Source organism: Colius striatus, chromosome 10, assembly GCF_028858725.1.
Source record: "Colius striatus isolate bColStr4 chromosome 10, bColStr4.1.hap1, whole genome shotgun sequence".
NCBI lineage: Eukaryota > Metazoa > Chordata > Aves > Coliiformes > Coliidae > Colius > Colius striatus.
Window position 1 is genome coordinate 3,137,128 of NC_084768.1, and position 25,038 is coordinate 3,162,165.

Here is a 25,038-nt window from a genome sequence, read left to right on the forward strand (position 1 = left end):
GGAAGCAGAGAGGAGTGTATGGAGGGAGAGAAGTTTCCAAGAAAGACAGGATTACTGTAGTGCAATGGAAACTCTAAAGCTCCTTCCTTTTATTCCTGTGCAAAACAGTGTGGGACCTATTGCCTGCTCTGACACATCAATTAGTGAGTATTACCATGTGCTGCTAGACCCAATAGCCACTTTCCTCATTTCAACAAGCACACCAGCTTTCTTTAAACCAACATTTCCTGAGCTGCAGTTCTTTATTCACCCCTTTCTTTTTGCTCTTCTTCTTTCCCCCCATAACAGACTACTTCTTGACTCTTGACGAGCCTATGAATAACATCACCACCACGCTGGGGCAGACGGCAGAGCTGCACTGTAAGGTCTCTGGCAACCCTCCTCCCACGGTGCGGTGGCTGAAGAACGACGCGCCGGTTGTCCAGGAGCCCCGCAGGATCTCCTTCCGTGCCACGAGCTACGGCTCCCGCCTGCGCATACGGAACCTGGACACCACCGACACCGGCTACTTCCAGTGCGTCGCCACCAATGGCAGAAAGACCGTCTCTACCACTGGCGTGCTCTTTGTGAAGTTTGGTGAGTTTGCACCTTTCACAACAAAGGGTTGGAGCGTGGTCGAAGCAGGGTAGTGAAGCTGGGGAAAGGGGGCTGGTGCACAAGTGTGGTGGGGAGTGGCTGAGGGAGCTGGGGATGTTCAGCCAGGAGAAGAGGAGGCTGAGAGGAGACATGAGCACTCTCTGCAAGTCCCTGACAGGAGGTTGGAGTGAGGTAGGGATCATAGAATCACAGAATGGTAGGGGTTAGAAGGGACCTTTAGAGATCAACCAGTCCAACCCCCCTGCAGAAGCAGGTTCACCAAGATCAGGTCACACAGGAACATGTCCAGGTGGATCTTGAAGACCTCCAAGGAAGGAGACTCCACAACCCTCATCTGCTCTAACCACTAATGAATGACAGGACATGGGGAGATGGGCTCAAGTTGTGCCAGGGGAGGTTTACAATGGACATTAGTAAGACTTTTCTTACCAAGAGGGTTTTTAAGCATTGGAAGAGGCTGCCCAGGGAGATGGGGGATGGAGATACTTAAAAGATAGATAGATGAGATGTTCAGTGGCATAGTTAATTTAGTGATGGCCTTGGCAATGTGAGGTTAGTGGTTGGACTTAGAATCACAGAATGGTAGGGTTAGAAGGGACCTTTAGAGATCATCCAGCCCAACCCCCCTGCAGAAGCAGGTTCACCAAGATCAGGTCACACAGGAACGTGTCCAGGCGGATCTTGAAGACCTCCAAGGAAGGAGCCTCCACAGTCCCTCTGGGCAGCAACACTTTTTGTGTTCCAGCTTGATCTCATCAGCCCTTGTCCTGTTGCTGGCTACTACAGAAGAAAGGGATGTCCCAACCTCCTGACACCCACCATTTAGATATTTGTAAATGTTAATAAGATCCCCCCTCAGTCTCCTCTTTTCTAGACTAAACAGTCTTTTCCAACCATAATGATTCTGTGATTGTTCAAATTGTCACTGAGTAAAACACCTTAAGAGAAGGGCGTGTTTATCCTCTGAAAATGAACACGCTGCTGTGGTGTAATCAGCTGGCCTGATCCAGCCAGTTCCTGGGAGCATCTCTGGGATGGCAGCTTATCCTCTCTGCCCATTTGCACATTGCTCGGCTGAGGTGCCCCTGTTGTCAGCTGTAAGAGCAGTGGCTTTTGCTACAGAAAAGCCTACAGGAAGGAAGGCTGAAGCACAGGGATCACTGATTGATAGTGCTCATGAATGTGCTGCTTGAATGGATTCAGACCAGAGGAGAAAAAGCATTTTATTCTGAAGGGTCTGAGTGTCCTCCTTTGTCTTGAGCAAGTGAGAAATATCATCTTGTAATGTATATTAGAGACGTGTTAGTGATGCAAATACATATCTGTCAGGTGAAATAAGCACTGTTTCTTCGAGGTTCATATTGAGATAATTGCCTTTAAAGCTGATTTTATGACTGAGAAGATTCCAAACAAGAAACAGGTTTTGTGTGTCTTTTCCTTCACCTCCGCCTTCAGAGGGAAATAACTCACTGAGATGAAGATATTTGCAGAGTCCTAGCTAATCCTCTTAGGAACTGGGCAAATAACACACAATGACTGATCCATGTGATGAGCTTCATAGCATCTTTACATAAATCTGCCACACTTTGAAAGTTGCAGTAAGAAATCAATCATTAGATGTTTTCATAGGGCAGATATCTTGTAGCTTGTGTCTGAAATGCAGGAGAGTTTTATCTGGAGAGCTGTGTTTGTGTAGATGCTGCTGTAGAAAAGGGAGCCTTTTTCTGACTGCAACAATATTTAATCTCACAGTTTGGTTTCTAGAGCAAATAACTCATTAGTATGAACTTCTCTGAAATGTGCTGCAGCCAGCTCTCGAGTCTGTGCTGTGCCAGTGAACATGCACCTGCCAGAACAGCAGCACCAAGGGCAGTAGCAAGACCCTCTCCTCCAAAGCCTGCTCAGAGCCCATCTGAATCAAGCCTGGGGTGAATTCCCTGCTAAATAATAAAGACTGATAGGAGGAAATGATGGTGTTTTCTCCCAGTTATAGTTACAACAAGCCTCCTGTGGTTTAATGTAACCTTTTCAGTGATGGCCCAAGACTCAGTAGAAAAGGCAGGACGAGTCGCCTCACCTGTGCATTGTCTTCATCTGCAGTAACTGCTGCAGGGTACAGTCGTGTCTTTAGTGCTGAGGAACTGCAACTTGTCTGTTAAACTCCATAAACCACATCCAACATGACAGACTGCTCGTTTTATCTTTTAAAAGGTTTTCAAAAGCTTCCTGCTTGCTACCTCACCGTAACTCACCACGCTGTTTTTCTTCTGTCACTTTTCCAGGTCCCCCGCCAACAGCAAGTCCAGGATCATCGTAAGTTGTTTCATGTCTGTTATGTTGATTCATTAATCTTGCATTTCAGCAGTCAGGGGTTCATTTTTCATCCTGTGTGACAGGAGCTCTTTTACCTTCCACTTTAAGTCAGATACTACAGTAATTTATTATAACTGAATTATCTGTCTCGTAGACATATTTTCATGTTATCATGTCAACTCCTATTTCTTACCCCAGACTTCTTAATTTCCAATATTACTACCTTTAGATCTTGGAATTGATTTCAGTGTACCTACAGGTATGAGTAGAAACTGATCTTTGTACATGTCATGGCCCAATCCAGAAAATATTTATCACTGTAAATAGATTTTACTACCATGGGGCTTCTCTCTGTTTGTAAGGGAACTGACATTTGTAAGCTGTGTCTGTATCTATCTGTACCTGTGTTAGTAAACTCTCTTAAAACTGAACTGTTAAAGGTTTTCACAACAGCTCCCTGCATCCTGGAGCTCAGGTTTGGTTCCTGCTGCAAGGTCTGAGCAGATGCCACATCGTGTCAGCTTTTGAGAATGTGCATTTATCCTCTCCTCTGGTTCCACCATGCGTGATCAAGCTTGCTCACCTTTTGTAGTCCCAAGTTGTTCTCAAGTGTGATCTTCAGCTATTCTGAAGCTGGAAATTAATGTTGTGATACTGTGTCCAGCTTATTCACATCTTGCATGCATGGAACAATACTGTAACCCACCTCTCCTGGTGAGGGAAGCTGCACCATTAGAAGAGAAACAGTACCTATGGAAGCATAAAGTGGAACTATTCATACAATTACAGTGGACGCCAAAGCATGGGGATGTGCATGTTTCTGACTCTGCAGAGGATATAAATTAGGGGAAGCATCTGATCACAAAAGGACATGCTAGGATGCCCTCTAATGGAACATCATAAAATGTGGTTTTGTCTTCCCTTTTGAAGGTACATCACATGAAGTTACTGGCTTTGCTTTGGAAGGGAAGCTCTTTGCTTGCACGTAGGCACCGTTTTGTGATTGCAGTGTTCTGGGGAGGAGAGCTTCACGCGGCTGTGGGAAGTGGAGGCTGTGGGAAGTGGAGGCTGTTGTGCTCTTTTGAGCCCTTTTGAGACTTTAATCAAAGAGTTGAGATGTGTATTTTGTATCTGCTCCCACCTAGTTTGGGCTTTCTGAAATTTGTCAGGTTAAGCAACATGTCCTTGGTCATTGGAAACCCACAGGAGAGCGATGTGAGCACGGGAAGCAGAGAGCTGTGCTGGGATTTCACTGTCCAGGCCACTCAGGATTACTTCACTTTTTAAAGACAAAATAGATTTGGGAACCTTTTCCCCATTTTTCATTCTGGCAGGGTTTTAGGGTATTAGGTAAAAAGACTGCAACTTCATTAGCTAAAAGCCTCACCCATTTACTCAGACATAACAGCAAATGGTCCCTTTAATTCAGTGAGTGTCGGGCTGAGCTCTAAGGTGATACCTACACAGCATCATCCAGACCATGAGTTAAAAATAAGGTTGTTTGGAGACTAGGAATATTACACTCTCCCTGAGCTAAACACCCATCTTCTAGCTTAAATGATCATGTCTTGTTCTGTCTGGAAAGCCCATATATCCAGGGAACAAACAGTCACTGTATTCTATTAGCACTGTATCAGTTCTTCAGTTGGCTTTGAAGTGACTTAACCCAGGATTTTAATGTTGTTTTCAGCATTTGCTGCCCATTGGTCTTCATGTGTACAAACACAAGGATTCAGGTGTACCAACACAAGGATGCATGTGTACCAACACAAGGATGCATGTGTGCCAACACAAGGATTCAGGTGTACCAACACAAGGATGCATGTGTACCAACACAAGGATGCATGTGTGCCAACACAAGGATGCATGTGTACCAACACAAGGATGCAGGTGTACCAACACAAGGATGCATGTGTACAAACACAAGGATGCATGTGTACCAACACAAGGATGCATGTGTACCAACACAAGGATGCATGTGTGCAAACACAAGGATGCAGGTGTACCAACACAAGGATGCATGTGTACAAACACAAGGATGCATGTGTGCAAACACAAGGATGCAGGTGTACCAACACAAGGATGCATGTGTACCAACACAAGGATGCATGTGTGCAAACACAAGGATGCAGGTGTACCAACACAAGGATGCATGTGTACAAACACAAGGATGCATGTGTACCAACACAAGGATGCATGTGTACCAACACAAGGATGCATGTGTACCAACACAAGGATGCAGATGTACCAACACAAAGATTCATGTATGCCAACACAAGGATGCAGATGTACCAACACAAAGATTCATGTATGCCAACACAAAGGTGCAGGTGTACAAACATAAAGAATGTGAAAAGGTGAAAAAAGTGAGACATCCTCTTTAATAATTGACTTTATAATCGTGCCTCATAATTTTGTAGCTGAATAAGATATTTAATCACACTTCATTACCTTGGGAGGTTAAGGGCTCTGTCTAGTGAGAGATGTGCCTCCCAGTTTTGTAACTAAAAAAGATATTTGATCACACTTCATTTCCCTGGGAGGTTGTGGGTTCTGTCTAGTAAGAGGTCATATTATACTAAACATTGGAGAAAAACTTATCCAATGAAACCTGCAGAGGGATCTTCGTTTTACATTTGCATTCCTCTAGAAGCTGACCAGATTTCATCCATGAAGTGAGAGAATCAGGAAGGAGCTTATGACAAAGAAATGATAAACTTGGAACTCATTCTGAGTGAAAATGAAAAACAAAAGGTCACTGTACATCATCTCTGAGCCTAATTTGTATCTGTTGCCAGAGGCATGAGTGCAAGAGCCTTATGGATAGCAGCAGTGGGGTTACATCCAGCTGTGTGAAGTGAAATTGCATAGATTGGCATGTTGTGGAATGCAGGTTGCTGTTTGCTGTTCTTTCTATGCAAACAGTGGCTTGAATGTTGGATAGCCTGCTCATGCATAGCTTTTTCCCCCATACAAGTTGGCAAACAAATCCCTAGCTAAGAAATGAATGAAACTTTGGTGGAAGTGCCTGTGGTAAGAAGGAGCCCACAACACATGGGCAAGAGTCACAGAAATGCATTTGAAGGGCTACTGGCTGCAAACAGCAATGCTCTTCAGCACAGGGGAACAGAGCATTTTGTACAGCTCTGCTAAATTTTCTTGTCTGAAAACCAAATTTGAGTCATTTTAGAGATTAAAACATAATTTTCCTGGTATTTTGATTATAAATTTCTTCAATAGGAAGAGAAGTTGGAGCTTCCAGGTTCCACAGTGATGGATATGCTGCATGGTTGAACTCATCATCGTTTTAGACTCATGGGAGCTCTATGAGGAAACCCTTCCTTCAGGAGTAGTCCTGGAAGCTGAGTCAGGAAATATCTCCCTGATGGCCATTGTTCCTGGTGTTTTGGCTAAACTAGCTGTGGGTTCAGGTGATTTTGGTTCCCCAAAACACATTCATGGGAACCTGTGTGTCCCTTCCCTTGCTGTCCAGACTGATTGCTGGTGTTGCTCTGAGCAAAAGGACACTCACATCACCACAGGGATGTACCATATTATTTTCTAGTGGTTAAATGAGGGGTAAATGTGAAAAGCACTTTGAAGAATGTTGTGGAAATGAAAACTCATGGTTGGATTAATGTTTGTGCCTTATCTGCATAGATTTCTTCTCCTATGATAAGGTGTTAAACCAAGTTGATGGCAAGTTGCAGCCTTGTTCAGTGGCCATGTCTTTATCAATCCACTGGGAGTGGAAGGTTCTGTTCATTTGAGCATTTCATTTGGGGAGCATGTATTTAAAAATATCCATCACTTTTTGTTTGCATGATTTGCAGATGCAGAGCTCTGCACTGATGTGATGGCAGGAAAAATAGGTGGGCCAACTGTAGCTTAAAAGTTGAAGTGGATGACTGCTGTGGAAGTGTCTGAAGTGAATGAAAAACAAATGCAGCAGAAACACACTGTCATAGCCCATAAGGAAGTCAAGAACACAAGATATTGAGAGTTGGGCAGAGAGGAATCTCATGAGGTTCAACAAGGACAAGGGCAGAGTCCTGCAGCTGGGAAGAACAACCCCCTGTATCAGGACAGGCTGGGGGTGACCTGCTGGAGAGCAGCTCTGCAGAGAGAGACCTGGGAGTGCTGGTTGATAATAAACTAAGTATGAGCCAGCAACGTGCCCTCGTGGGCAAGAAGCCAATGCCAGCCTGGGGGCATCAAGAAGAGTGGGGGCAGCAGGTCAAGGGAGGTTCTTCTCCCCCTCTACTCTGCCCTGGTGAGGCCTCATCTGGAGTCCTGTGTCCAGTTCTGGGCTCCTCAGCTCAAGAGGGACAGGGAACTGCTGGAGAGAGGCCAGCACAGGGCCACCAAGATGATCAGGGGATGGAGCATCTTTCATATGAGGAAAGGCTGCGGGAACTGGGGCTGTTTAGTCTGGAGAAGAGGAGACTGAGGGGGGATCTCATTATATATTGTATCACAAATATATATGAGATATATATATTATATGTATTGTATCACAAATATCTAAAGGGTGGGTGTCAGGAGGTTGGGACATCCCTTTTTTCTATAGTAGCCAGCAACAGGACAAGGGGTGAAGCTGGAACACAAAAAGTTCCATTTAAACATGAGAAGAAACTGTTTGAGTGTTTCAGTGAGGGAGCCCTGGCACAGGCTGCCCAGAGGGGTTGTGGAGGCTCCTTCCTTGGAGGTCTTCAAGACCCACCTGGACATGTTCCTGTGTGACCTGATCTAGGTGACCCTGCTTCTGCAGGGGGATTGGACTGGATGATCTCTTCCAACCCTGCCATTCTATGATTCTATGATATTGCTATAGTGAAAAGCATTGGTTGACCTGAATGTCCTTCCTTTAACTCTCTTGTGCTTGGCAAAGGTCAGCTTTAAAGCCCTTATCTGTGAGGCCACGGACTTACATTCCATTAACATGCTCTGGTGCTCTCTGGCTCTGACATAGCCTGGAGAAGCTTCTTTTGTTCAAAAAAAACACCCCCCCAAAACAAGCCACCCCCCAGCCCATGCTTCTGCTTTATAAAGAAATGATTCTTTGCTGTTTCCTTGCACTGGAAGGTGTTACAGACGCTGTGCCAGCTGCAGGCAGCGCTCTGAGCTGTGGGCAGGGTGTGAAGGCTGCAGTGCCATGGGCCTCACGTGTACTCAGGAACCCAGGCACTGCAATAGTTTCCATACACTGGATGGTGTCAAGGGCAGCTTCACACAGGCAGGAGTGTGGGTCGGGGGTGCCTTCTGGCAGATAAGTCCTGCTGGCTCTTGATGTGAAATCCTCCAGCAGTTAGCTTAGCCTCCTCCTGCCCCTTTTCTTTTATTTCCCATGGCATGTGGGAATGAAAACTCAAATTGACTCAGTGATTTGAAGGAAATCAAAAGGAACATTCTGCCAGCTAACTCATGTGTCAGTGTGTACTTGTGCATTTCCGATTTCTCTGTGTGTATACATACTGTGCACACCCAGAGGTGCACCCCTGTAGCCATCACTTCTACAAATGCCCTGACAGACTGTGACTTCAACATTGCTTTTGAAGTTCCCATGTTTCCCATCACTTTGAAAGTCATTTTTTATCCATCATCCATGGCAAAGTTTGGTCTTTTTTAGGATGCAGAAGTGTGTATCTTGACCTCAGGTCTCTCCAGTTGCTACAGAGCTTGAAATCAGAAAGGGCTGAGGTCAGGGCACAGCAGATGGCTGGAGATGAGAGAATTGAGTATAACAAGATACTTTGGCCTGGAAAATGATTGTGTGCCCAACATTTCCCATTATTATTGTCCTCTTTTTTTCATTCTGTATTGTTTCCACCACCTGGAGCAATGGCCCTGTGCTTGCCCTGAACTGAACGTCACTCGCTCCAGGAGAAATCCTTTAGCACAAGTCCCTGAAATGAGAGGAGGCATCTTTTCACTCTATCCAAGAACTGCCACGAGAGCTGCAGTGGGAAAGAAAACAAAAATACCTTTTGTACATGGTCCAGCCTGTAAACAAGTTTGACAAACCCTGCCCAGAGTGTAGTCCAGTGGGAAGAGGTCAGGAATATGCTCTGTGTATTTCATTATATTGTGAGTGTGTTTCAAAAAGGCTTAACCTGCAGGTAAAAGAGTTCACTCAGCAGTGCAAACTTTGACTTTATTACAGTGGAAACGTGGGAGGAACAGCGTGGCACCTCTTGGAAGTGTTCTGTAAGCATGCAAGATATGGTGGTTTAGGTTTTCTTCTGAATGGAGGCTTTTGTGTAGCTATATAATCTAAATATGGTATTATCCTGTTCTTTATTTAACCACTGAGAATGAAGAGAGGAGAGGAAAAGAGGAGGGAGCTATAATTTTAAGGGATATTTGATTCATAAAATCAAATGAGGTTTGTGATTCCCAGAACTAGCTTGCAAGTCTTGTGAAGCCACAAACCTCACAGGATTCTCCCATCCTCTTTTTCAGTGATTAAGATGGTTACTTCTTTTCACTTGAACACATCTGGGTTTTGAAGTAAAACAGCTCTTTTCTGCAGTGGCTCTGTGTGGCTGGATGTCAGCATGGCTCCTTCCAAGAGAAAACACATAACCACTGGCCAGCATCCAGGTGAGACTTGGCCAACTGTGTATTTGATTGTAGATATCAGAGTAACAGACTTTCCCCTTTTGGCCTTAGAAGCCAAGTTTTCTAGAAGAAAAAGATGCCAATAAAGAGGCAGGAGCAGACTCACTGGAGAGCCACTCCAGCAGCATCCTGAGACCAACCTGCCTGCTGCTGCCTGCCCACAGCTCCCAGCACCCCAAGGGCTCTTGTGCCCAGGCTGGGCACCAGGCTTGATTCCCTCCCAGGATCCTGGTGAAGGAGGAGGATTGATTTCCAGCCCTGTAACATGTTTTGTGGCTGTCACAGAAAATACCTCCCTGTTGCTTAGTGAGGGTGGAAATTTTGAGCGAGGAGCGAAGGCAAATCCCAGGAGGTTTGGTGTGAGATCTTTTATAGCCCCACTGTGTGCTGGTGCAGCAGCTTGCTCGTTGGTGTGTAGGATCTGAGACACAGCCCTGAAGTGGGATATTCCGTGTGGAGGCCAATATAAATAGATCTGTGCAAAAAAAAGTCACGCGGTCTGAAGCTGCAAGTCTGAGTGGCTGATGCTGACAGAAACCATGTTAAGTTCTGCTGCATTACTTCATTCCAGTGAAAAGAATACTCCCTTTAGTTTTGCCAGGCTCTGAGCTTCAGATTATCTGCTGTGAGCGTGCCAGTCGTGGAGCTGAAATGTTTCCAAGGAGAGCTGGACTTGTTCTCTTCCCTGGGCCTTTGATCCGGTGCACACTTATCTGCTGTGCCACTGCCTCACCTTTTCCCTTGGTCTGATTACTCTGTTGGCATTTTCTTTGTCTTGTATGAAATGAGTAGGCTACAGACAGTATTCTAGTGCATTTTAGATAAACTGCCTCGAGGTACTTATGTAGCTAAATATACACATTATCTGGGAATATCCTTTGCCTCTTTGCCTCCTCTTATCTCCCAGACCACATATAGAAAGCTGAGCCAGAGTGAGATTAAAGGTGTGTTTTAGTTGCCTTAACTGCAGCTGTTTGTGCTACTGCAGATGCAGCTAAAGTCATGCTGGTCACCTGCTTGGGGTTAGACACCCTGGGGTGTTTTGCCCGAGCTGTTGCATGTGTCTCCTGTAACAAAATAGAGAATTGAGCTCTGTCTCTGGAGGCTCAGGCTAAAACCTGTGGCACTGGGTTATCACTCTTGTCTGCTTTGGCCATCCACTGGTTCTCATGTGAGCAGTGCTGCAAAAACCTGAGTTCTTTGCCACAGAGCTCTTACCAATGGTGTGCTTTAAGTTGTATTTTGTTATGCTGTGCTAAGTCTACAGAAGGGAAGTTGGCCTGTTGTTTGGAGCAAGGTCGACCTTAGAAAGTGCTTTTCACTTTTGAAAGGGTATCTGATAAATATTCCTACAAATTTTGGCTGAAATGTTCCACTCTTATCTGCCTGTAGGGCAAACAGCAAGCCCTTCTGTCTTCAAGAGGCATGAAGGAGAGTTCTGACACGGTATGGAGACATAGTTGTACTATCTGAAAACAAATGAATTACACTGATGTCAATGTTTTTTTAAGTGGAGAGGGGAAAAATGAGTAAAGTACATTATGACTTGGACATGGGGAGCCAGAGTTCCCTAGTGCATTTTTCTACTACAGAGGAAAAGACAATGTGCTGTTAGGAACTGGATTTGTTTCCATTCTGTGCAGGATCACCCGTAGCAACTACATATGCAAACTCTTGCTTGGTGTAAAAAAGGGGCCCTTGCAAAATGCCACAGCCAGTGTTTGAAGAGTATTTGCATTTTTATATCTACAAGGCTTTTGTATGGCCCAGTTGCATGGTCAGTAACCCCTGACCTTGCACACAGGATTGCAAGACCCCAGGAGACTGAGGGAAGTGAAACCTTGGCCCCAGCATTTTGTTCCCTTCATCCTATTGCCTGCTCACTTCATCTTATCCAAGCATAAGTCTGCCTGTGCAGCTTAGTGCAGCATCCTGAGACACCTGTCCCACTTCAGCAGCTGCCCTGTGATACTGAAGGAGGGAAACACAAGCACTGCTCTTATTTCTTGGCAGAATCAGTTCTCAGCTCTGGGGGTTGGCCTTCCTCAAGAAGTAGTAATGCAGATTCTTGTCCTAATTCCCACTGCACATCCAAATAGAGGAAAAAAGTGCATATGTTGTGTTATATCACAGAATCCCAGAGTGGTGGGGGTAGGAAGGGCCCTGCAGAGCTGCTCCAGCTCAACCCCCTGCTAAAGCAGGTTCCCCTCGCTCAGGGGGCATGGGAACGTGTCCAGGTGGGTTTGGAAACCCACCAAGCAGGAGCCTCCACACCCTCCCTGGGCAGCCTGGGCCAGGGCTCCCTCACCTCAGCACCAAAAGAGTTTCTTCTATTGTTCAAGTGGAACTTTTTGTGCTCCAGCTTATGTCCATTACCCCTAGTCCAGCAAAAAGTGCCACCTCATCCTCCTGGAACCAACCCTTTAGGTACTTGTAAGTGTACCTCAGCCTTTCCTTCTCCAAGCTGAACAGCCCCAGGTCCTGCAGCCTTTCCTCATAAGAAAGATGTTCCAATTCCCTCAGCATCTTTATAGCCCTTGGCTGGGGCCACGTAGGATGTACAGTGGGAGAGTTTCTCACCGTGCCCGCAGAGGTCAGGAGGAGGCAGGCAGTGTGGTCAGAGCAGCTATTACCACTGCAGGGGAAGTGAAGGTGAGAAGATAAAATGGCTTTTCCTTGCTTAGGAAGTGCTCATCCTTCAGCATTTTGGAAAGGCTGGATCAGATCCTGTGCCGTGTTACTTTAGCCTTGCTGCATTGGTCCCGTTGCACTGAGCTGATTCGGCCGTGTTTGACAAGTGCTGGGGGTAACACTGAAAGGTGGATTTACACCACCACTGTAAACTCTGCCTAGATACCTTGTTGTCAGTTTTTAACACTATGGAACATCTCAAATCCCATGCAGGAACATACAGTGTGGCCAGAGGATAGATTTTCCTTTCCCTAGCTGGTGATCTCAATTGCCAGTGTTTATCCTGTGATTATAAATCTGACCCCAGGTTACAGACTGGGGGCAATTGTCCTGCTTTATTTAACGAGGAGCAAAGTGAGGCTGTGAAGTTTCTTCTGTTTGGTAATAGAAATGAAGAGGAGAAAAAAATCAGGAGAGGCTGAAAAGTTGCATCACTCACCCTGATGATCTCCTCCAGCCTTCAGGGCTTTGTGCTTAGGCAAAAACCCCCAAACTCATTACACACTGTTGGAAACCTGTGCCTGAGGATGATAACAAAGTCTTGTGAGATAAACTAAATAGACCTGCCAAGGATTGTTCCTATAGTGCTAGATATCCTTAATGTCACACACACAGAGGCCTTTTTCCCACTGAACTCCCTGGCAGAAGTTATCTGGGTAGAGTTGTTCAGTCCACCCCAGAACAGAGGACTCGTGCTGCTATGTTCAACATTAAGGCAGCAGCTCAGGCTGACTGGAAGAAAAAAGAGTATTGGATCTGATTAAAAACATTCAGCCTTCAATATGTGCATTTATTCCATGCTGAAATGAAGCTGAGACCATTAGACATTGTTCTCAGACCATAGACGTTGCACAGCCCCTAGCCCAGCATCTATCCATTTGAGAGGAGGACACTATGATTTAGAGCAGAGGTATGAGCTGCTTTTCCCACATTTCACGTGGTCACTCCAGGTAACAGCTATTTGGAAGCCAAACCAAAGCTTCCTTCTGGAGCTACTACAAGATTGCAGCAGCAGTTTTGTCCAAACCAGTGTGTTTTTGTGAAACATTCCCCTTTTTCTCAGATGAAGTTTTCTCTCTCTAGGACAATTTTCATTTGAAACAAACTGTAATCATAAGAGCAATTTAAATGACTTACAAGGACTTCTTTGAGGCCAAAGGCTGTGAGGTGAGATCTGACAATATTACAATTAATTTCACCCTTCCTGGACCAGGTCAGGTTACAGTGCTGGCTTAACAGAGCCTGTCTTTGTGCTGCTTTAGTTTGGAAAGAACTTGCCCTGAATGTGTGTCTTGTCCTTAAAGAGGACAAATGAAAAATGATGGTCTCTGATTCAGATAGGCTTGGACCTGATTTGTGTTATGCTCAGACAACAGAGTGTCTTAAAGCTGCTGGCACAGATTATTAGTCAGTTGTTTTATCGATGTGTATTTACCACACAGTACCTTCTTCAGTGACTCTTCAGCTAAGAGTTGCTAAAATAGAGACAAGTACTATTGTTTCAGAGAGCAGGGATGTATTTTACTATGTAGTCCAAGTGCCAGAGCCTCTTCTCTTCAAGTTCCAGGCTATTCTATTTGAGGGGGGGTTACTGGTTTGCCTGGAGCAGTTAAAACATCAACAAAAAGCTAAAAGGCTGGAAATCAGCCTCCTTGATTTCCCTCCCCATCAGCCTGAGGTGGGATGGCATGGAAAATATAAGACTTTGGTGTGGCAGGAGAACACTTTTGAGTTCCTCTTGTCTGGCTGTTGCCTTCTGGGCACTGTTGCCCAGTGTGTACAGGTGTTACTTGTGCAGAGGTGAGTGTGAAGGTCTTTTAGATGTAGAAGAAATGGAAGGAAATAGCTGTCCAATCTGTCTCATGTACTTATGGTATAAAATGATTTCTGGCTGCCATGGAATGAGTTAAAATGAGAAAACTGACAAATGAAACTGTGAATCAGTGGTCTTGATTCCTCTGATAATAACCAGACTTCTGTCACATGGAGCAAGGGTGTTTAGGAGCCTTCTGTGGTCTCCTTTTACTTAAAAATCCCTGCAGTTTCTGATGGTGGAATGTCCTTCCAGTGCTTTCCTGGGCTCCTGGCAGTTTGCACAGCTGTGGGAGTTGGTCAGGTGTAAGGGATGAAATAAAGAAATAGTCAGAGGTTTCAGAAACCAGTTAATGTCTGAGGTAATCTCCAAAGCACAGTGAGATTCCCCTATGCCATAAGGCCTTTAATTACAAGGGAAATCCTATTTAAAGGCCTATAATGTTTCTGTGGTTGTAATAAAATATCCCACATAACCAGGTAATAAAACCTCAGTGGGCAAATCTCAATCTCTTTCTCATTTTGTGCTTTAGTTCCCAGCTGTTGTTGATATCCCTTAAACAAATCTTCTTCTGCTATTTTTGCTTTGTGTTGGTGGGGAAACAAGAAAAGGAGGAGCAGTGAGGGATCTGTCAGAGGTTCATCAGATCACAGTGGCATGCAACAGCTCAACACTGGGCACAACTTCAAGCAGGCTTTTGTTTTATCTGCTAAGCAGCCAGCCTCACTACCAGTGGGCTGGCAAATGAATTGAGCTTAAACATTTGAAAGCTCCAGTTGCTTGTGGCAGGAATTATTCAAGAGAGCAAAAAATAGTAAGACTAATAATTAAAGTATTGCAAACAAAGTGTGTGTAGTGGAAGGGGGAGAGGCAGTGTCCGTGGTCTCAGTGGGATGGGTTTGTTTCCTGCCCTTGGCTCTCTTTCACCCACATGAAAAGTCATCTCTGTCCATATGTAACCTGCTTCTTCCTTCCTCCTCTTCCCATGGGCACTTTATGCAGCTTCTGCCCCTTCAGATGGATTTTTGTTCCTTAATTGTCTCCTGTGTATCTTAAGAACTCCTGATTTCATAAATGGTTCTGTGGTTATAGGCTGTTTCTCCTTCCACCTTTAATAACGTCCTACCTGCCTTGGGCTGGCTTGATGTGCCTGCTGGGAGCAAGCTCCTCTGCTCCCAGGGGAGGGTGAGTAGAGGCATCCCCATGCTTAAACAAGTCTCACTTGTGAAGAACACTTGAATCAGCAATTTAAAATGCCATTGTCAGCCACACTGTAACCAGCTCACCTCAGGAGTGTTGTGAGCAAGAGCCCTGTGACAAAGAGGCTGTAAAAGCCCACCTGAAACTGGAGGGAGCAATCCTCCCCCTGAGCTAAGGATGTGGCTCCTTGCTGCAAAGACATGGCAGTCACACTGAGCTCAGAGTTTACTCTGGGCTTCTGCAGCCTTTAGGGGACCCAATGGTTTCAGTCTTGGGAGAAGTGTTTATTCAGTCTAGTAAACCCATGAGAAATGGGAGTAAATCTGCACCCACCCAAGGTGTTTTCACTTCTGCAATGTGGTGTAAAACCTTCAGAATGAGTTCTCCTATAAAGATAACATCATTGTGTAGCCTCTGTGTGCTTACCTGCTCAGTTGCAATTTGTGTCACACCATCATGAAGTGCAAGGAAGAAGAAGGTGTTACGTTATTGATACTGAGCCTGGCATTGCCTGCTCAGAGCAATAACCCTGGGCAACCTCAAACACCATAAAAGGAGTTAATCATCAGTTTAAGAACGTGTCAAGTTTATTGATCTTGTTAATGGGAAAATATGCCTGTGGTTACCTCAGGGGAGAAGGGAAGCAGTTATCATCTGACCTGGTATTAGCTCAGTGCTGTTGTTGATGCCTGAGCCAGCAGAGATCCCTGTTAAGCAGAAATGAATTGCAAAAAAATACCAGTGTTTCCTTTGATTTTTGACTCTCACACACTGAGTGTGCAGTGCTTTGCTGAATGAGTGGGGTGTGTGCATGCCTTTTGGAATGCTGTTTGGCTTCATCCTCTTTTATTTTTTATGCAGTTGTAGAATACATGTATTACTTTACAAGACCAGGATGAGGGTTAGTATCCCTACGAGCCAGCATTGCACCTTACTCAGTGATAAAAACCAGCTTCTCCATTACATAAAGCACAACTGCAAAAGTATGGTAGGGCAGACTTTACTAAAACAAGCTTCTAGAAGCTTCTATTTTCTTGAATAATATTTTTCCAGGGAGGGAATGCATGACTAGAGTACATAACTGGAACAGAACCTTATCAAGACCAATTAAGTTCAGAATTATGGCTGAAATGTTGACGTTGCACAGCTCAGCCCCTTGTGAACAGCAGACATGGGCTGTGCTTTCTGACTGGGAAATGGTAGAGCTGGATGTTAGGAGCACCTTTGCATCAAAGTACCCAAGAAATCCCGTGGAAAATGTCACAGAAATTTGTGATCCGTTGACAAAGGCAAGTTAACATAATTAGTGCCAATGCAGAATTCGACTGAATTGCTGTTCTCCATTTCTGAGGCACTGGAATGATGAATTTAAACGAAATAAATCTATTGAGATGGGTTTATTCATTGGTAAATATTTTTCAAATCACATATCTTGCAAACTTGGACCCAAGTCCAGAAGAATATGTACCTTTTCCTTCTATCACTTGAATGTAAAAAGGCCATGGTGCTGGTTATGAGAGAAGGGAGGAAAGTGTTATTTTCACCTTGAATACCAATTATTGGCTGTAAACGAGCTGCAAAGTGGCATTATCTTACATGTTTTCTACAAACACCTTGCTGCAAACAAGCTGGGCAAGCTTGGAGTTGCTCAGAGAAATGCTTTAAGCTTGCAGTGTTTCACACCGATTGACCTTGCAAAATTAGGTGTTTCCATCTTTGTTTACCACAGCAACAACAACAAAAGAGTTAAGGATTGGAGGTCAGAAGTTACTTCAGAATGCCTTTAATGCTGCTGCCAGAATATAGGCAGGGAGGCAAGTTGCAATGGATTCACTCTTTTGGGGCAGCAGGAGGGAAAAGCTTTTTCCTAGGAACCAAAGCTTTAGAAAGGATTTGGCCCATTTCTGAATAGAAACCACACTGTTCTTCCTTCAGATTTAGGATTTTCAGAATGTAGGGCTAGGCATCCTTCTCAAGGGCAATAAAACCAGGAGTATTTTGGTCCCAGGACAGCTCCTGAAGTGTGGTAGCTTCACGCTGCTCTGTGCAGCCTATGTGGAGAGGCCAAATGCCTTTAAAGAAAACAAGCAAGTTCTCAGTGCCTGACCCAGTTACTGTCAGGGAATGGGTGGACAGAGCTTCATTCTCACTGAAGCATATTTTCACTTGTGTTTGTTGTCTTAAGAATGAGTTTCTTATCTCCAAAGCAATCTTTTCCACAAGACATTCTCAGTTTAATGTAAGTCCTGATACCCTTTAAAGCAGACTGGCTATTCCCAGCTGAGGAGCCTCTATTTATGTGTGTCTGTCAGGAGCAGAATTTATGACAGACCTGCAAGTTATGTGAACTTCAAATGTTTTCACAGTTGTTAAACTTGATCAACTATTTCAGTAAGATGAACTGCTTAAAAAGGGGTTTGGACTTAGCAGCTATCTCCAGCTGAAGTTGGAGTATTATGCTCATAAACCCAGCAATCCCCAAACTGCTTGTCAGTGGAGAGAAATGCTGTATTCCTACTTGACATAATTCCTGGGAAGGATGTTGAGAAAAATATGATTTCCAGTAGATTTTTTTTTAAGGGGAGTCTGTAAGTTTGGATCATCTTTTCCCATGGCATTGCTCTCCATCTCTGCAACTCCCAACCTCTCCCCTGTTCCATCAAAGGCAGCCACAGATAACACATTTCAGGGCAACAGTTGCCAGGTTGAGAGGAACAAGGCTGTATGCCTGTAAAACTAGTAATTGTTAATATCTGACTTGATACTGGGACTGGAGCATCTTTCATATGAGGAAAGGACCTGGGGCTGTTTAGTCTAGAAAAGAGGAGACTGAGGGGGGATCTTATTAACCTTTATAAATATCAGGAGGTTGGGACATCTCTTTTTTCTATAGTAGCTAGCAACAGGACAAGGGGTGATGGGATGAAGCTGGAACACAAAAAGTTCCACTTAAACATAAGAAGAAACTGTTTGAGTGTTTCAGTGAGGGAGCCCTGGCACAGGCTGCCCAGAGGGGCTGTGGAGGCTCCTTCCTTGGAGGGCTTCAAGCCCCACCTGGACATGCTCCTGTGTGACCTGATCTAGGTGACCCTGCTTCTGCAGGGGGGTTGGACTGGATGATCTCTAAAGGTCCCTTCCAACCCCTACCATTCTGTGATTCTATGATCTAACAGCACTGCAAAACACTGAGCAGGTACAGGGCTTGTGGTCAGGTACTGCTGTGTCAAAGTCTGTACCTGAGCTCCTGGGTTCAGACAGCCCTGTGCTCCAGCATCTCCTTGAGTAGAGCTCAGCAACTCAGCTCAGAGCTTTGGCAGGATCTGTGAAAGCCTCTGTTAAATAAAAGAAGTGACATAGCTAAGTTTTGCAGTAAGTTTGAGCTTATGATGGTTACTGGTTTCTTTTCAAAGCAACTGTGGACTATGGTAGTTGTTGATAAGTGCAAATTTTGGTCAAATAATAGTTTAAACAAGCTAACTTTAGACGTATTCTTTTTCATTAACTTGTGCTGAGGCATGTGTTTCACTTTTAATTCAAGTGTCAGATTTGTGAAGTCTGTTTTTCATCATGCTTAAGGTTAAAATATTAGGTCACCAGAAGAAAGACCTGTTTGAGTCACATAAGACAAATTAAATGTTAGAAGGAAGGAGCAGGAGGAGCAGAAATGGACCTGTGACTTCAGAAAAGAAGGTAAAGCAGGAGATAATGTGGTCTGCATAAATTCTGAAAGTCATATTGCAGTGTTCAATAGTGACTCTTGGTGCTTATAAGTTTTTTGTAACAGTTAGGAATTCTTCAAAGCTGTTTGCAGTGTCCTGAGGCCCAGGAGGGAGCAGCATGTTACCTTCTTTAAGAAGTCCTTCCCAGGCAAAGAACTGTCTGCAGCAGTTTTGTCAGGAAATAAACCATGTCTTTAAGACACTTTGCTGGAAAATGGGAAGTTTGGATGTCTTTCCATAGGAGAGAGAGAGGAAAAAATGCACAGGGTGGACAAATTGCTTGAAAATGAAGATCCTTTCCCATGGTGTTTGAATGGTGTGTGTGCTGTGCTATGAAAACAAAAAAGTCACTTGTTTTAGGTTAAATCTTTTCACTTTTGATGTTCTCATGTAGGAATATGTGTTATTTCCCATATGTATCCCAGAAGAGTTGCCAATCCTGTTGCAAAGGTAGACGTGGATCACGCCTTGGGAAGCAAAATCCTTTCTGAGTGCTTGAGCAGTTCCTCTGCAATGAGTAACAGTTGGGGGACAAACTGGGATCATTGTCAGTGCTAACTGGGAAACCTAAAATGTTAATTTTTCCTTAAGGAAGGACATGTGATCAAAGAGATTTATTGGAGGGCAAGCAGAAAGATGTTACCTAAAACTCTGTTGTTATTTTCACCCTCTTCTGATCATGGGGGTTCAAAGTAATCTTGTCCCTGTTGTTCTCTCAAACCAGTGCTCCATGGAAGACCCAGCTCCTTAAGCATTTAAACCTGGTTATACCACATTTTTGGTGTAAAGAGACCTCAACTTCATGTGACTAAATCATGAATACAGTCCTCAGTATTGGGGATGTTTATCTCACTGGAGACTGAATGCTGTCCAGAGTATGTCCTCTGTGATAGGACCTATTTATAGTCCTGTGTGTATCCCCCTGGCAGACCCTGAGAGGCAGAAGGGTGTATTGTTCTCCTGTTCCTAGGTGGAAAAGTGCCAACCTCAGGCAGCACCAAGCAAACCTGTAGGAATTCTCTCCTATGGCAATGGGATAGATGGAGAACAGCTTCTGGGGAATGTCAGCTTCCCAGTCAGATAGGTCACTTAAATACTTCTTGTGCATGTGAAAGCAGTGAGATGTTTGATTAAGGAGCTCCCATCAGATCTGGAGGGGTTGATATCACTTGTACAAATTGAGCTGCACCAAGCCCTGATGGCTGGGCAGGGGTGGCTGATGGAGATGCAGCAGTCAAGCTGTGCTACACTCTGAGGCTGCTCATAAAATGTGCATTCAAAAAGCTCCCAGTTATTAGGGACTTGGACAAAAAAAACCACCCCAGAGGGATGAGGCCATGGCACTTAGAGGAAATCTCTTCCCTTTGCCTGACTGTCTTGTGTCCAGCTTCCCAGTGCAGTGCCATGCAGGAGATGGATGTGATATGGTCTGGTTGGGTGTGTCTGCTGCCGAGTGCCATCAGCCCAGTGGCCTGAACCCCTGTGCTGAGCAGAGTAGGAGTCTGGTATCACTCAGGGCAGAGATTTATGGGGTGAAGCTGATGATGGGTCCATCAAAAACTCCTTATCTAAAGGTTAATGCCTGATGAGAAGGGGATAAGGAACGTGTGTGTGTGAGATCACTGCAGCTCAGTGAGGGAATCCAGGAGGAAGGAGAGTGTTTTTCTGTGCAGTACAAAGGTTTGATAGAAGAGGCAACACTTAGCACTTGTAATCTTATCCTGCTTGACTGCTCTTCAAAAACATCTCTTTTTTTCCCCCCCTCTGCATCTAGAAACTTGGATGAACCAGCCTTCCAAACACAACCTTAAAATAGCTCTGTCAAACAAAACATCAGTGCAAGGAGTTTCCTGCCATTTCCATAACTGCAAGCATATGATTTGCAGTTCATCTTGAATAATGATGTAAGAAATCTGCCAGGAAAGATGCAAACACTGTTACCAGGGCTGCTCCCTAACCAGCTGCAGCTGCTGAGCACCCTCCCTGCCTTCACAGGGGGAGTTCTGGGAGGGAAAGGATTGTTGTAAAGTGTTTAAGAGGAGAAAAAGAGTGAATCTCAGAGGCTAACACCCCACCTGATTTACTTATTTTGGGTCAGTATTTAGCTCATATTCACGGGCACCATCACTGAGCTTTACTAGGTGGCTTTCGCTTCCCTGCAACGGGTCGTGTTGATAGAGATGCTCTGAAGCTTTCTTATGATGACAAAGACAAACACACAGTAATTGCTTCAGTGCACCCTAGCCAAGGGATTAATTGCATGAGAGATGTATCTTATTAAGCCTCCAAAGCTGTGGATGCTGCCACGCTGCCCAGATGAGGTTAGTGGAAAACACATGTCAGCTCTCACCAGTGATGTTTATGTCTCTGCACAAACCTGCCTCCTTTCAGCAGCAAAACCCTCTAACGAGAAGTGACTGGGGGAAGGGAGCACAGGATCTGCAGCCTTGAGAAATGCTCAGGCCAATATGTTTGGCTAAGTGTTCAGGTTTTGGGGAGGGGGGTCAGGGAATTTTGTCTGTCCCAGTTTGAAGCGAGGAATGGCCATAATGCGGTGGCCTTAGCCACTCAGTGCCAGTAAACCGTGCAAAACAGCATCCCAAAGTCACATGAAGGAAGCTTGGTCTGCCCCTGGATGGGAGGCAGCATGTTAAACCAGCCATCAGCCTGGAACACTAAGTAAAGCACTTACTGAGGCAGACTGTATTTGCCTATTGATTTTTTTTTTGGTGGTTATTATTTTTAGGCACCAGGTGTATCAGTGGTGCTGTGGGGCTCTGTACATTTAATGATGTGAAAGGACAGCATTATTCATTTTTTATATCATGCCTGTGCTTTTCTAGTGACCCATTTAAACCCTAGCTGCCCTGCAACTTTAAAGGGGTGTCAAAACAGCAATGGCTTATATTACACAGGACTTTTCCTTGAGTTACACAGTGACGTGCAGCTCTGGGTAATTCTCTTCTCTGGGCTTTTTTTTTTCTGTGCAAAGCAAAATGCAGCCCTCAGTTCTGAAATATTGTTATGAACCAGAGCCAATATGTTTCCATGTTCAAAGAGAGGCACAAGCAACTGAGCTTTGCTCTTTGGAAAGTATGACAGAATATTATTCATCTGTTTGCTCCAAGGGGTATCTGCCAAGTTACAACTCTTTCGTTTCATTCTGTGTGAAGCCTGGAACATGAGCATGGAAAAAGATGTAATTTATGTAACAATGCACAAATAGTTTCTGCAGCAATAATGCAGGTACAGAGGGTGTGTTGGCTCTGTGTAGTGAGAGAAGTAATTTATTGATACGCCTTTTAATTAACTGCAAAGTTTTCTAGAGCATGTTTCTTCCCTCTGTGCTGTCACCTATCAGCATTCATGAGGATCTCAGCTCCTCATAAGCAACACTCTCCATAACCACGTTTTTAGGTTGCAGGACAATTTTGGTGCAGCTCTTGAGAGGACCCAGGAGTGTCTGCAGACACCCTGGGGATCCCCAGCTGTGCCAGGGGACTTGCCTGTGCTAAAGTGACAGGACCAGTAGTTTTGTCCTTGAAAGAGGAGGGTATAAAACACTTGGCTGTCTGACCTAGGCAACACTGGCTGCATTTTCCCATCAGTGCTCTGATATAAATTATCTGGGTGGTGGTTCTGACTAGCTTAGTATTGTGGTGGAAGCTTTTTAAAGCAAAACAAAATGTGTTTCACTTTGCAAGTGAAAAGAATAAATGTCTGGACAGTCTTCACACAGAGCCAAAGCCACTCCATCTCTGCTCAGGGATAATAACAGCATTTATCTGCTTTTGCTCTTCAGAGCAGTGAATCTCCAGGAGTCAGTCTGGCTTTGCACACACACCCTCAGCGTGTGCTGAATGTCCTGATGTCCTTATTGAACCCTCACTGCCTCTATGTACACTCCCCTATTTACAGTACTGTCAGTTAGAGGTGTGCTTGCCAAAATAATGAGAATCCAATGATCCCATCTAATCAATGGACTAACAGACCTAAGCATAAGTATATACCACAGGGGGCTGGTGTTGGAACAGGCAATGGGAGGGAGAAGGATTCTCCTACCTCTTGTCATGGGACACTCATTTGGGACTTTGTCTTGCCTCATCCTATATTTCTCCTTTGCCCATTTTCAATCAGTATATGAGAGTTAGTCCTGTATTTGTGATTCTTTCTTGCTGGATACTCATTCAAATTGTTTTTAAAGAGAAAAAAAACCCAAGAAAATGCAACAAAAAAGAGATAAAAAGAGAGAGAGAAAGAATGAGAAGGAAAGAGAGAGAAGGAAAAGAGAGAGAGAAGGAGAGAAGGAGAAAGAGAGAAGGAGAGTGAGAAGGAGAAGGAGAGAGAAGGAGAAAGAGAGAGAAGGACAGAGAGGAGAAAGAGAGAAGGAGAAAGAGAGAGAGAAGGAGAGAGAGAAGGAGAAGGAGAGAGAAGGAGAAAGAGAGAGAGAAGGAGAAGGAGAGAGAGGAGAAAGAGAGAGAGAAGGAGAAAGAGAGAGAGAGAAAGAGAAGGAGAGAGAAGGAGAAGGAGAGAGAGAAGGAGAAAGAGAGAAGGAGAGAGAGAAGGAGAAAGACAGAGAGAAGGAGAAGGAGAGAGAGAAGGAGAAGGAGAGAGAGAAAGAGAGAGAGAAAGAGAAAGAGAGAGAAGGAGAAAGAGAAAGAGAGAAGGAGAAAAAAGAGAGAGAAGGAGAAGGAGAGAGAGAAAGAGAAAGAGAGGAGAAAGAGAGAAGGAGAAAGAGAGAGAGAAGGGGAGAGAGAAAGAGAGAGAGAGAAGGGGAGAGAGAAAGAGAAAGAGAGGAGAAAGAGAGAAGGAGAAAGAGAGAGAGAAGGGGAGAGAGAAAGAGAGAGAGAGAAGGGGAGAGAGAAAGAGAGAGAGAGAAGGGGAGAGAGAAAGAGAGAGAGAGAAGGAGAGAGGGAAAGAGAGAGGAGAGAGAGAGAAAGAGAGAAAGAAAGAGAAAGAGAAAGAGAAAGAGAAAGAGAAAGAGAAAGAGAAAGAGAAAGAGAAAGAGAAAGAGAAAGAGAAAGAGAGAGAAGGATGGGGAAAGAAAGAGAGAGGAGAGAGGGAAAGAGAAAGAAAGAGAGAAGGAGAAAGAGAGAGAGGAGAGAGAGAAGGAGAGAAAGAAAGAGAGGAAGGAAGGAAGAGAGAGAGAAGGATAAAGAAAGGAAAAGCAAGCAAGCAATCCATGGGGTGTGGATGAAGTGATCCCACAATTACACCATCTTTGAAACATGTATTTTTAATACATTGGATATTGTAAAAATGTGCTCTCCCAAAGTTCAGGTTTACTGTTAACTTTTTAAATGCTTCTGAGTTCATGTTAAAGCCTGGCTACAAAGCTTTTTACTCAACTAAGTTCCTGGAGCTGTTGTTGACGCTTGCTGGGAATGTAGTTTAGATTTTGGGCAGTTTCTGGACATTTGGAAAAAGGCTGGCAAAGAAAAGGCAGTGTGCTGGGAAGTGAGCTCTGATGGAGAGTCTTGCAGAGTGGTTTGTGTTTAGAAGACAGCCTGCAAGAGCTGTGTTTGCCTGAGGTGGATTCTGTGCAGCCCCTCCAGGTTTAGCACCAAATTGTAAACTGTTAATTGCTTTTCTGCTGCTGTAAGGTGCTTTGCATGGGGGGGGGTGCCTACAAAGCTGCTGTTATTTCAAGTCAGAGGCAAATGGAAGTTCTCTGTGGTATAGGGCTGCAACAGAAAGGCAACTGAGCTGGGCCTTTCAGTTCACTGGAGCCATCAGGCCATAAGCAGATGAGGCAGACATCTCTCTCTCCTGATATGGTAACTACCTCCTCTGGAATCCCAGTGCAAAGGCAGAGCTCTTGGTCCTCCCTTCCTGTCCTTTATGGTTTTTATTACCTTACCTTTAAGAAATAACCCTCTGGGGAGCTGCTGTGAAGGAACCTCTGCCTTGGAAGTGCATGCTGCTCTCTCTGTGCAGTTGGGGAACACTAAGCAAGCCATGAGGAGGGTTTGAGTGGGGAGTTCAGCAAAAGAGGAGACACAGGAACTTGTGCTGGCCATTCTTTGGTTTAGGGCTGCTTTATTATGTTGTTATTATTCCAGCATGTGAACAGCTGCTGGTGAC

The 25,038-nt window shown here is 44.6% G+C and overlaps 1 protein-coding gene across 1 annotated transcript in view; it reads left to right on the plus strand.

Annotated features, from left to right (window-relative positions):
- Positions 1 to 25,038, plus strand: part of ROR1 (receptor tyrosine kinase like orphan receptor 1) — a 170,059-nt gene that overhangs the window by 124,148 nt on the left and 20,873 nt on the right. The window contains exons 3-4 of the mRNA XM_062003502.1: positions 289 to 576; positions 2,880 to 2,910. Coding sequence (XP_061859486.1) covers positions 289 to 576; positions 2,880 to 2,910 — 319 coding nt within the window. The remainder of the gene's footprint in view (positions 1 to 288; positions 577 to 2,879; positions 2,911 to 25,038) is intronic.